At 47.3% G+C, this 13268-nt stretch overlaps 1 protein-coding gene across 49 annotated transcripts in view; it reads left to right on the plus strand.

The window, feature by feature from the left end:
- Positions 1-13268, plus strand: part of SORBS1 (sorbin and SH3 domain containing 1) — a 245001-nt gene that overhangs the window by 134553 nt on the left and 97180 nt on the right. For 27 of the 49 annotated variants that reach the window (XM_067025019.1, XM_067024994.1, XM_067024997.1 and 24 more), the window contains 2 exons: positions 9050-9076; positions 9214-9326. In XM_067025019.1, the coding sequence (XP_066881120.1) occupies positions 9050-9076; positions 9214-9326 (140 nt within the window). The remainder of the gene's footprint in view (positions 1-9049; positions 9077-9213; positions 9327-13268) is intronic. The other 22 variants (XM_067025024.1, XM_067024993.1, XM_067024999.1 and 19 more) reach the window with 1 other exon arrangement.

Genomic DNA, 13268 nt, shown 5'->3' on the forward strand with positions numbered 1-13268 from the left:
GCTGGGGAAGAAGCCAAGGGAGACTGAAAAGTGCAGGCGGCTGAATGGCCTTAGCTCCCAGAAAGCGGGGAGGAACCCGAGGAAGCAGGGTCAGGAGAGCGTGTCTAAGGCCAATGCAAACTAGGAGCGGAGGGAGGCAAAAGCCTCTGCCCCTCTGGAAACCTGGGTGCCCAGAGCTCGGCGTTGAGGTGGCCACCTGGGACTTTGGAATCTGACACATGGGGTTCGTGTCCTGCTTCCACCACCTGTTGGCTGTGCAGCCTTGGATGAGATGGCTGCTCTCTCTTGACCCTGGTGAACCCATCTGTCGGATACGGTTGATAACTGTGCCTGCCTCACCGCGTCATTGTGAGGATGAAGTATGTCAAGGGTTTTGCATTGAGGTTTTGCATTTTCGACAAGTTCCCAGGTCATGCCAATGCTTCTGGTCCAAGGACCACATTTGAGAGCTACGGCCACAGGGGATGGGAGTTTTCTCCCATCTTGAAGGAAGGAAATGGAGAGAAAATGAATTGGGGTAATGACCACTTCCTTGGGACCAGAGACATGCAAGCTCTTCTGGTATAGTCGGGAATAGTGTGTTGTGATAAGATGGAATTATGCAGGATGGAGATGGTCAGTACCCAGCATCCAGGAAACTTGACTTTCTTTCTGTTCCCTGCCAGCTGTAACAGGTACCAAGGCAGATGCCCAAGGACGAGGCCAGGCTAGGGTTTGAGCACCAGCCCCGTTCTGGTATTGTCAGTCCCTGTGGAAAGCTGCTTTTTCCCTAGGCTCAGGGGAAGGCATGAGTGGCCTCCAGCACTATTAGGTTGAAAGTAGCAGCTTGGCTCTGTTTTCCTGAACCCATACTTGCCTCTTTCCCTACTGTACTTTGCCACTCTGGTCTCCAGGATAGGTGGGCCCACTGGGAAGATCCATCTTCCAAGCTGGAGGACCTCTGGGAAAGAGAGAATCCTAAGGGATAATTTAAAGAGAAAGACCATACCTACAGCCCCATGGCCCGATAAAATGACCTATAAACCTCCTGGCCCTTCCTCTGGTGGTGAATGGGAATGAACGGGAGGAGAGGGAGCCTTGAGCTCCCCCTGGTGGTCACAATGTGGCACTAGCATAGAGCCCCAATGTTATTCTTTACCTTGCTGTCTGTAGGTTTGCACTCCAGTGCAGTGATTTGAGCACTTAAGGAAACTCTCTCTAGTCCCCAGATATATCTTACAGATAATTTGGATTAAAAAAAGATCTTGTTTTAAATTGAAAAAAATACTCCGAAGGATTGGGGGATGGCTATCATTCACACCTTACAGTAAATTAATCTTTGTAGATTATTTTTCTCCAGATAAATAGAGGTCATTGAATCCAAATCAGCAGGCATTCATTCTGCATCGTATAGAGGCCAGGCATCACTGGGAGTCACCAGGAGTTGTGACGAGAAGGGAAGAAAAGGGAGAGAAATTGTGGTGCATCAAGTGAGCACCAGAGAGTCGGGTGTGGAGCCCCAGTCCACTGTCATGCTTTCTGACCACACGTATGTCACCCCTCTGAAGCACGTATGAAGTATGAGGGACTTAGGAAAGATGGTTTTCAAGCCTTTCTAGTTCCAGAATGCTCTGTGAACTTGGGAAGTTTGGGAATTAAACTGACACAAACAGAGCCCTATTCACTGGGGACACATTCAGGATTGTACACTAGACCAGTCTGGGTGGAAAGGAACAAGCTGGGGTTGAGTAGAGGTGGGGGGAAATTACACTGAGTAGGTGTACAACGGGCTGGAATGAGTTAACAACTGGAGGAGAGGATAAAAGAGGATGCACCTCCAGAGGTGGGACCTTCAGGACCAGAGATCTTGTTCTCTTACCCTACTGGTCATTGGCCAGCATCCTGCTGGCCCTTGACTCTGGCTGGGTCCGTGTGGCTCCCCAGACCTCCTCATCCCTGCCTACTCCCTCCATCTGAGCCTCTGGATGACAACTTGCTGGCCCACACCAAGCCTCTGAGCCTTGACCAGCCTCATGAAAACAGTTTTCAGCAGCATTTGCAGGCAGCTGTGCTAGCCTGGACTGGGAGCCCCAGTGTGAGGCAGGGAGCCTTGCTTGGCTCTTGCCAAGGGTTGGGCATGCTTCCTTTTCCCAGTGTCTTCACAGACAGTGGGTGTCAGCTAGCGTCCAGGTCTCTCCCCTACCACCAGGGCCAGCATCTGTGCCCCAGCTGCTCTGGCTGTCTCCTCTCTGCCTTGCTCCCTGGCTTTACCACATTCCTCCATCCCTGTAGATCTCCAAGTTGCTGATCATCTGCCTGAACTGGAAGCTTCGGTCTCACGTTACTGCCCAGCATCTGTGGCCTGATTTCTTTCCCCATATGGCCCCTCGACACCCACATTTCAGAGGTGGGCCCTATTTCCAGTCCTTGCTACAGCTCCCTTACCCTGTGAGAGGTGGTCTCGCTCTCAAGTCACACAGTCCTCTCTAAGGCTCAGCTCCACCGCTTACTGTCTTGGTAATATGGGCAAATTAACCTTGGAGAGCTTCACTTTCCCCATCTGTAAACTGGAGATGATCTTAATAGAGTTGCTGGGATGCAGTGAACTCTTCCATCTCAAGATATAGCACAGAGCCAGGCATGTAGTACCAGGTGCTCTCGAATGGAAACCATTCTACTTACTGTGGATCAGGAGGCCACTTAAAGACTTGCAGTAGTTTCTCGTAGAGGCTGTGAGGGTCTAGGCCCAGTGTGGTGGTGGTGGGAAAGAAGAGCAGGGGCCAAGCGAGAAGTGTATTTGGAGAGTGGAGTGGCAGGGCTTGGCACAGTGTTTAAGGAGTGTGGAGAAGGTAGGGCTCCATGCTGAGCAGGAGGCGCCTGCCTTGCTTGACTAGGAGAATAGGTGTGGCACTCATGGAGATGCTAGATTTATGAGGGGAGTTGGAAGGAATGTTGGATTCCATTTCTTGATGTGTTGAGTTTCTTGGCAAGAGAAGGACTTCTAGGAGGAATTTTCTAATAGGCATTTGGAAATTTGGAATCCAGGGTGTGGATTTGGGAGCCATTGGCATCCAAGTGAACATGGGGAGGGTGGAGGTGCTCTCTGAGACGGAGCCCTTGGAGTTGCCCAGTTTAAACCCAACCTCCAGTCTCCTGCCCTCAGTGGTAGCTTGACTCTGAATCCCTGACCACCCTCCTAATCTCTGAATGTAGACCTAGGTTTGGGGATCTGAACCATCTGGAAAGAACTACAGTCATCTTAATGCTGATTCCCGGCCTCCAAGAGAGGCCTCTTATTCCTGCTTCCTGGTGTAATAGCTTGGCCAGGTTTGGGTAATGGCCCTGTTGGTTCAGGTGTGACTCCACCTGTGTCCCCAGGTCACGGTGATCTTACTCAAGGGGAGACAGGGAGCCTGAACTGATGGTGGGCACTGTACGAAGCTTCGTGTCTGGTATGGCCTGGAGACCATCAATCCCTGTGTTCTGGCTCAAAAGCCAAAGTTCAGTTCGACACTTACACCTTATTCTGTGCCAGTTGGCTCCCATCCTTCCTGCCTGATTCTTGACTGCAAAGTTAGCTATGGATGTAAAGATTCTTGGACCTGCAGTCAGCTCATTGCCTCACATTTGCTCTCTAGAAATGACAGTAGCAAAAAGATAAGAAAATTGACATTAAAATAGTTAGACATTCCCTACCCCCCATTAACTAAATAAGAGTGTTTTTCGTGAGCTCATGTGTGAGAAAAGGGGGCCAAATGAGAAGTAGTTGGAGGCAGAAGTCCCCACAAGAGAAGACTCTCACCGTGACACCAACTGCAAGGTCACGGGCTTCCCACAACCACTCTCGGGTTTGATAATTTGGTAGCAGGCCTCAAATAACCCATGGAAAGCTGTTCCACCCACAGCTCTGGTTTATTACAGGGAGAGGATACAGATTAAAATCAGCGAAAAGAAGGAGCGTATAGGGTGGAGTCTGGGGAAGAAGGAAGCATGGAGTTGGTGTGGTCCCTCTCCTGTGGAGTCAGGACATGTTAGTTCCCAGCACTGCGTGTGAGAACCTGCTCAGAGCAGTGCCAACCAGGAAGGTCATACAAGCTGTGGTGTCCATGGTTTTCATTGGGGCTCTATTACATAGGCGTTATCCACTGCCCAAGTGGTTCATCTCACTCTCCAGTCCAGTTAGGAGGTTGAGCTCAAAGGCCCCCAACCTAAGTCATGTTATTGGTTTAGCACAAAGACAGTCCTATCAGGATGACATTCCAAGGGCTTAGAGATTAACTCCTGGAAGCCAGAGGGCAAAGGCCAGACCTCCTTTTGGGGAAGAGTGAATTCTTTACCACACGGCATGAATAAAAATTTAACAAGGTATGGAACGCTCTTAGACCCACTTTTAACACCTTTCCTCTAACTCTTGGGTTCTCTACCAGGAAACACAGATCTAAGTCAATGAAAAGTGTCCTGAGATCCCAAGAAGTAAGCAGCAGAACAACCTTACAACAGACCAAAATGAAATTAGCACAGAGTGAGATAAAGGAAAATAAGTAGCTGTGGCCACAGGCCAGAAAAGATTGTATATAAAGAATAGATGGAGGAGAAGATAAAGCAAAAAAAAATAAAACTTCTCATGGAAGGGCTTGGTCTCCTCAGGGCTGCAAAAGCTCCTGAGGGACCCAGCTTTCCAAGGCCCTCCTCCATCTCGGGAGCTCTGAGCTAACATTTACTGAGAGAAGCATTTTGACAGTCTCCCTAACCAAGAGTTAATAATTGATGCTCATGTACATAAAATTTCACCTGCCTCCCTCAGACACAAATGGCCCTGGGCTGCTACCAACCTTCAAGGTTCAGAAGACTAGGTAACAGATGGAGGAGGCCGAAACGTCAGAAATGCAGTTCTTTTAAATAAGAAAGGAGTGTTCTGAGGAGTCCTGGGAACTGCCTTTTTGGGGACAGGGTAAGGGGAACAGTTTTAAAGACTTGGAATGAGAGGAAAAAGTGGGTTGATTCCCGAGGCTATTATGTTCTTAAGGCTATTTATCAAATGGCAGAAGTCAACTGCTCTAATTGCTGTGTCTGGGAAATTTTTTTCCCCTTATGCTTTGGATCCCAATCTTACTAAGCACATAATTTATGCCAACTACTTCCACTTAGTCCTCATGATGAGAGAGAAAATTTCTCATTTCACAGATGAGGCTGTGTCCCTTGCTGCAGGATATGCAGTGAGAAAAACAGGATTCAAACTAGGCTGTCTGACGCCACAATGACAGTCCCTTTACGACACCTAAGGGTTTTGGAGGAACAGACTCACCTCAGCTTTCCACTACACATCTGGGTGCCAACATCACCTGAATAGAACCAACCCAGCCAAAGAGCAGACAAAATAACATGCCTCCACATCCATGTGCATAGTTCACATCCTTTATTGATAGCCCCTCATCAGAACCTGTTGACATAGAGAACAAACGTATGGACACCAAGGCAGGGGAAGCAGCGGGGGGTAGGGGTCGGATGAACTGGGAGATTGGGATTGACATGTATACACTAATATGTATAAAATAGATAACTAATTAGATCCTGCTGTATAAAAAAATTTTTTTAAAAGAACCTATTGACATTTAGTGCGTGTGTGTAAATCAAATAAATTTGATAGAATGACTCGACAAAGCTAAACTAGAAATAACCTAGGAAGGAAGATGAGATCGTAAAAGTGATAGATACAGGGGAGGAAGGAGAAACACTGGCACAGTGTTGTCACCTGGTATCTGAAGGCCTGCGGGTGCAAGGAAATCTCAGGGCCAGGATCTGGATGGATACACTAGTGAGTGTCGAAATGGTCACTTTTCCTGCTGTAAAGCACAAGGAAGTCTTTTCAATACTCTGTAATGACCTATATGGGAAAAGAACCTGAAAAAGAGTGGAAATAAGTATATGTATAACTGGTTCACTTTGCTCTATAGCAGAAACTAACACAACATTGTGAATCAACTCTACTCAAATAAAAATTTTTTTAAAACGGGCAGTTTTAAGACATGTCACGTACCTGACCTCAGTAACCCTGTGAGGTGTACGTGGGGTAAGGATTCTATTTTATAGATGGAAACAGTGAAATTTAGGGTGATTAACAGCTTTCCTTGATTGCACGAGCTGCTACATTGCAGTAATGTGAGTAAAAAGTCCTGTACACTTCCCAGCCATGTGGTTGGGACAAGAAGACAGACATCTAAGAATTGTCCCTAAGGGGGTGGCAGAAATGTGTCAGGCAACCTGCTAAAAGAATGTACAACTGAAACAGGTTATAACAACCTCGTTTTAGAGGAGGACGAAATTTGCAAAAACGGATATGTTTCCCAGAGTAAGGATGTTTCTGAGTGTACATTATTATGTCAGTGATTCTCAAAGTGAGCTTTGGGTTATGGACCAGCAGCCTTACTATAACTTGGAGACATGTTAGAAATGCAAATTCTCAAGCCTCACTTCTCCTCTGAGTCAAAAACTCTGGGGATGGGGCCCTGCGATCTGTGTTTTTTTTTTTTTTTTTTTTTTTTTTTTTTGCGGTACGCGGGCCTCTCACTGTTGTGGCCTCTCCCGTTGCGGAGCACAGGCTCCGGACGCACAGGCTCAGCGGCCACGGCTCACGGGCTTAGTTGCTCCGCGGCATGTGGGATCTTCCCGGACCAGGGCACGAACCCGTGTCTCCTGCATCGGCAGGCGGATTCTCAACCACTGCGCCACCAGGGAAGCCCCGATCTGTGTTTTAACAAGCACTCCTGGTGACTCCGATGCAGATAGACTGCTGTACATGGATGCAAATCACTTGAAACCGTTTCCCCTGCTTGGCCTTTTGCTCTGACACCCTTTGGCTTCCGCCACCTCCCTGGAATGTAGGCTCTGCTTTGTGGCAGATGGCAGGGTTGGTGGCTGTGGGTGGTGGACAGAGTGCTGCACTTGATTCTGGAGACCTGGGCCGACTGCTTTATCACTTCCTGGCTGTGACTTTGGGCCAGTCCATTGGCCTCTCTGTTTCTTCATCCATGAAGCACAGTGATTACCTACCTCACAGACTTGTGTACACTGAATTAAATACTAAATATATGCAAAAGTGGCCAGCAGCGTCTGGCAGTTAGAAAGATGTTCGATCGGAAAGCCCATCTCTGATCCCTGAGGAGCTCACATTGAAATGGAACCTTGGGCTATGAGAGCTGCAGTGCTTTATTCCCCTCTTTATATAGGGTGAGATAAGGAGGCAACCAGAGAGGAGGAGGAAATTAAGGGATTGGCTCCATGAGGGGTTGGCAAACTGGCGCTTGGGCTTAATCTGGCCTATGCTTGTTTTTGTACAACCCCTTAGCAAGGGATGGAGTGTGTGTGTGTGTGTGTATATATATAATTATTTTGGCTTACCTTTAATTAGACTTAGCTCTTATGCTTTTAAAAGTGGAATCAATCAGAAGGCAAGGGTATAGGGGAATGATTTTCCAATACTTTTCTTGTAAACTCAAATTCTCTGGAATAAAGCAGGCTTTGGTTTACTGTTCGCAAGGTTACTTCTGAGTTGCAAAAGAAATTTCCCTCTTCAATCTGGGCTGCCACAATTGGACAGAAAGCATGAGGACGCTTTTTTCCTGCATCTGGGTTTTTATATTTTAAGGGTTGAAAGAAAAATCAGAGAATGTGCTATGTGAAAATTACATGAAATTCAAATTTCAGTTTCCACAAATAAAGGTTCATTGGAACACAGCCACCCTCGTTCACTTGTTATTGTTTGCGGCTGCTTTTGTGCTACAGCAGCAGAGTTGAATAGTTGTGACTGAGCCCATATGGCGGTCAAAGCCTAAAGTATTTGCTAACTGGCCCTTTAGAGAAAAGGTTTGCTAACCCCTGGGCTACATGGAAGATAGAGAATAGAGACAAGAGATGATGCAGAAGATGGTGGTAAATAACAAACATTGCTGAGCTCTGCCAGGCACTGTTCTAAGCATCTCTCATGCATTATATCTTTTAATTCTTTTTTTTTTTTTTTTTTTTTTTTTTTTTGTGGTACGAGGGCCTCTCACTGTTGTGGCCTCTCCCATTGCAGAGCGCAGGCTCCGGACGCACAGGCTCAGCCGCTCTGTGGCATGTGGGATCTTCCCGGACCGGGGCACGAACCCGTGTCCCCTGCATCGGCAGGTGGATTCTCAACCACTGCGCCACCAGGGAAGCCCTATATCTTTTAATTCTTCAAACAACACGTATGAAGCAGGCGTATCATTACCCTCATTTTTCATATGGGAAAACTGAGGCTTATAACTTGCCCAGGGCCACAGAGCCCATAGGTGGAGAAGCCAGGATTTGAATTGAGGTCCAGCTGCCTTCCCAGCCAAGCTTGTGACCACTGCGCCGTCCTGCCTCGCGGTGCTGGTCAGGTTAGGAGAGGTTTAGGGTCTCTGAGCTGCTCCAGGCAATGGATGGAGGGCAGGGTGGTAGCTGGCTGAAGGGGGACAAGGGTGCCTTGTAGTATGATGAGAACTCAGGGTGATTCGATTTTGAAATGTTTATGTAGCTCGTTTAATGGAAAGAGGAAAGGCAGGCAGCGAGGAAAAAAAGCCCTTATCACAGCAGATACCTTGGGGCTTAAATCATGTTCTCCCCTTTGCAACAGCACCAGCAGCCATAGAAAAAGTGCTTATCGATGTCTCCCTCTCCGGGTCTGTTAATTAGCCCAGGCTGCTGATGAGGAGAGGTCATTCTGGGCCCACGTCAGGCTTATAAAAGGGGAATGCAAGTTAGTGAGTCAGGACTGGACAGGAGAGTTCTGTGGCCTTTTTGTCTGTAAAATAAGAATGTCAAGAACAATTGTTTCTTCATTACTGTGAATGTGAGCCTTGTGTTTTCAAAGGTCAGCGCCTGTGAGCACATCATGGTTTAGAGTGGGTTCCTATGGTAATTAGACCATCGTGACTGAGGGCATTTTGTGTCAGGCAACGGGGTGCTGGAGTTTCGTCTTTCTGTGCAGTACGTGCTTGTTTCCTGCAAACGTAACCATTTCTGTTTTCCCCCCTTCTTGTTTTCATCCTTTCTGCACCACACGTAGTTCTGGAGTCAGAGAATTCCTCCGCAGGTATGGTTTCTCTTGCATTCTTTCTGTCCCTGCCTTCCACCAGGAACCCTTCAATTAAGAGGGGAACCCTTCAATTAAGAGGGGAACCAGGGAGTGTTCCTGTGAGTGAGGGGTTTCTTCTTTTTTTCCTCTCTCAGATGAGTGGAGGCTTCCTTCCAATGCCGATGCCAATGGAAACGCCCAGCCCTCTCCACTCGTTGCCAAGGGCTACCGAAGTGTACATCCCAACCTTCCTTCTGACAAGCCTCAGGTAGGCGGGCGCCCAAGGGCGGGGTGGGGACTCTTCTTGAGTCGTTTAGCTTGCACTTGTGACTTCCTGCTCACCCAGCTGGCTGATGGACTGGCTTCTGAGTCCCACTTTTGGCCAACTCTGAGAAAGCCCCGGGAGGACCAGAGTTAGGGAGAAGTTGGGGTCAAGGGAAGCAGATGTATGGGATGAGGCTGGTCTGTACCAGGGTATCAGAAGCATAAGCCCAATATTCCGTAGGTTTGAAACGTGTGTGGAAATGTTCTGAAAGAGGGGATGCCAGGTGGGAAAAAGGTCTGAGCCTGTTTTATAAAAACTCTTTAGAGCATAATATTCAGCAGGCGACTGCACTCTTGTGTTTATTTCATTAATTGGCTCGTGTTGAGGCTGTAAGAGTTTCAGCAGCTCCGTCCTCACAGATTAAGATCAGGGAGCTGTGGCCAGCGCGGAATCCAGCAGCCTAGAAGCAGGCGGAAGTCAGAACGGCAGTACTGCGGGCTTTTACACTGCCTAGCGCTACCCTACAAAAGAATGTGTACCCCACGTTGTACAACTTGCAATAGGAACAATTTTGCTTAAGTTTTCCCCCTAAGTTGTTTTCCTCATCTATCTTTCTTCCCCTTCCTGTTGCTACTTTGCCCTTTTTTGTTTTTGTTTTTTTGGCTGCACTGTGCAGCTTATGGGATTTTAGTTCCCCAACTAGGGATCAAACTCGGGCCCTCAGCAGAGAGAGCGAGGAGTCCTAACCACTGGACCACCAGGGACTTCCCTACTTTGCCATCTTGACGAAAGTAATAGACCCTGTTTTAATTCAGGCAATGTGTGAAAAGTGTTTTTATATAGCCGAGTAATATCCATGGAACAGAGCAATCCTTTCTTTTAAAAAGAGCCGTGCTGCTCAAAAACATGCGGCAGAAATGTGTTCCCTACGCAGTCCACCTCCCTGTGCGCTCCTGCCTTCTGTGCACACGCTCCCACAACTCGCAAGGAGCCCGGGGCATCCGCATGCCTTCCTTGCTCCCACCCCCCCTTCTCCGATAATCCTCTGGGTTCTGCTGGTGAGGACGTAAGATTGCACTCGTCCCTGGAATGAAACCAAGTCCGAGATGATGCCTTCCTTACCCTTTGCAGACCCTTGTCTCCCAGGCGTAGAGGAGGTTGCTGAATCGTGTGCCAAGGCAGCACTACTCAGCCTCCCCGCCCCTGCCATGGCCTGTCTCCTGTAGCTACTGCCACGTGCATGCAGGGCCGCTGGCCAGGGCCAGGAGCTGTGAATGGGCCTGGCCTCCTGAAGTCCTCATTAGACGCGGGATGTGGGAGATCTGTTGTCTGGTAAATGACTGGCCATAGTTTCGCTGTTTCTAAGACCTTTCCTAGCATCTAAGTCTGCTGCTGGTGGCAGGCACACTTCCTTCTTGGCGTTCTCCAGGTTGGATACAGTTGGCTGTATATCCAGGGTAGGAAATAGTTCTGATTAATTCAAGGCAAGTGTAGAAGCACATCCTCTTCCACTATCAGGGTCTTAGCCCAAAGGGTAGCTCACTAATTCCTTTTGGCTTCTTAAATAGCTCTTCTACAGAGAGAATTTTAACAGCCTGTGAAGTAAATAAAAATCCCCTTTATTTTTATTTTTTTTTAACATCTTTATTTGAGTATAACTGTTTTACAATAGTGTGTTAGTTTCTCCTTTACAACAAAGTGAATCAGTTATACATATACATATGTTCCCATATCTCTTCCCTCTTGCGTCTCCCTCCCTCCCACCCTCCCTATCCCACCCCTCTAGGTGGTCACAAAGCACAGAGGTGAACTCCCTGTGCTATGCTGTAGCTTCCCACTAGCTATCTAATTTACATTTGGTAGTGTGTATATATCCCTGCCACTCTCTCACATCGTCCCAGCAATCCCACTACTGGGCATATACCCTGAGAAAACCATAATTCAAAAAGAGTCATGTACCAAAATGTTTATTGCAGCTCTATTTACGATAGCCAGGACATGGAAGCAACCTAAGTGTCCATCAACAGATGAATGGATAAGGAAGATGTGGCACATATATATATATATATACAATGGAATATTACTCAGCCATAAAAAGAAATGAGACTGAGTTATTTGTAATGAGGTGGATAGACCTGGAATCTGTCATACAGAGTGAAGTAAGTCAGAAGGATAAAAACAAATACCGTATGCTAACACATATATATGGAATCTAAAAAAAAAAAAAATGTCATGAAGAGATTAGTGGTAGGATGGGAATAAAACACAGACCTACTAAGCTGTGACGATGTGAAAAATCCCCTTTAAATACATGTAGTTACAGCAACTTTACTGAGCATTTGTTGTGTTTGGATCACTGTGTAAACATTGCCCTCAAGGAGTTTGTAAGGGTGAGCCTCATAACAAGGGTAATCATCCTGTAATATGGCCTACGAATAGTGTATGCATTTTCTCGTCTGTCACTATCCGAGGATTTTCTTTTTATCTGGGTGTCTGAAAGGAATACCTGGCATATTGCTGATGTAGAGGTGTTATTCTGTATATTCAGTGTAAAACTGGCCATCCAACTTTCAAGAGGCTTTAGGTCATAGATTCATTTTCTGAGAGCAAAAATGACTTCATCTCTATAGCCATTGCCAGAGCTGTAAGTATATGCTGGCTTAGACAAAGCCAAGGTGGGCCGGCCTGCTGACTGCTCTGGCTTGGTTTCAGATGAAGACAGCTCTCAGACACCTGCAGGCCTAGCATCTCCTCCTAAGGATTGAGTTGGAGTCCGAGGACACACGGGCCAGAGGGTAATCCCACCTCCTGATGCTCCCACATCTCCCTCTCCTCCCGCTGCCCTGCTCTCCTCACCCTCAGCGACACGGAATCAGGGCTTTCCCCTCTCTGACAGCATCATCTTGGGGCTCCCCAAGGGAGGCGCAGGGATTGATAGTTTCTGGAACTGTACATACTAGGAACATGTCAGATTCCTCAAGCAGCCCCATTTTTGTCACCACCCCATCTTCTAAAAAAGGTAAATGGCATTTCATTAGTAGCCAGCTGGGGAGGAATGCCAACTGCCTGTATGGTTCCCACAATGTTTACAATAAAACAGAAAGTAGTTCCTTACGTGTGAAGGGACGGTGCCTATCCCCCTCCTTCTCTAGAGCTAAAAGGAGCCCCAGGACAGGAAGGCCTTGGCTCTGAGTGCGTTGTCAATACTGTGGAGAAGCGTCCTCTCTCCAGGGTCAGAGCCCTGGGAAGGCTCAGGCCTGATATAATACAGCCCTGGCACCTTATATGGCCACAGCCAAATTAAGTTAAAAAGTCACTGAAACCGATTTCTGTCTCTGGGCAAGAAGGAATCACATGTGGGACACTTGAGCTCGAAGTAAAAGTAAATTTGAGCCTAACTCAAAATTGCCTTTTACTTACCTCCCTGGCAACCATCATCAACTTACCCGCGGTCCCTTTGGTGCGAGCTTGGTCAAGTGTTTTGTTTCTAGAGAGCATCATTTTAGTCTGTGAGTACACCCCAACCTCAGCCTAAGTTCACTGAAACCAAGAGAGTACATCTGGATGGTTTTGCTCCTACTAATGACTGAAAATACATTTTGTATTTTTGGCTGGTACACATGGCCACATTCCACTGGCAGGGTCCTGGGCACCCTGTGGAAAGGATAGGCATCAAGTTAACCTGGTTTGCTGAGGGATGGGTTGTTTCCTGTCTCTGGGTTGATAGTCTAGTCCAGACTCATACTTTATTCTCACTTATTTACCCTCACTAGCGTCCCTTCCCCTTGCTGCCTGCACGCCACAAAAAATAAAAATAAAATACAAATAGGCCCACACCCTTGCACCCTCCCAGTTTGGGGTCACAATCCATTTGCCATTTATCAACCAAACTCTAATATACCTTACCTGTGCAATTTCGTGGAAGGTTCTCATTTTCTTCTCATA

The sequence above is a fragment of the Kogia breviceps genome, chromosome 2 (assembly GCF_026419965.1).
Source record: "Kogia breviceps isolate mKogBre1 chromosome 2, mKogBre1 haplotype 1, whole genome shotgun sequence".
NCBI lineage: Eukaryota > Metazoa > Chordata > Mammalia > Artiodactyla > Physeteridae > Kogia > Kogia breviceps.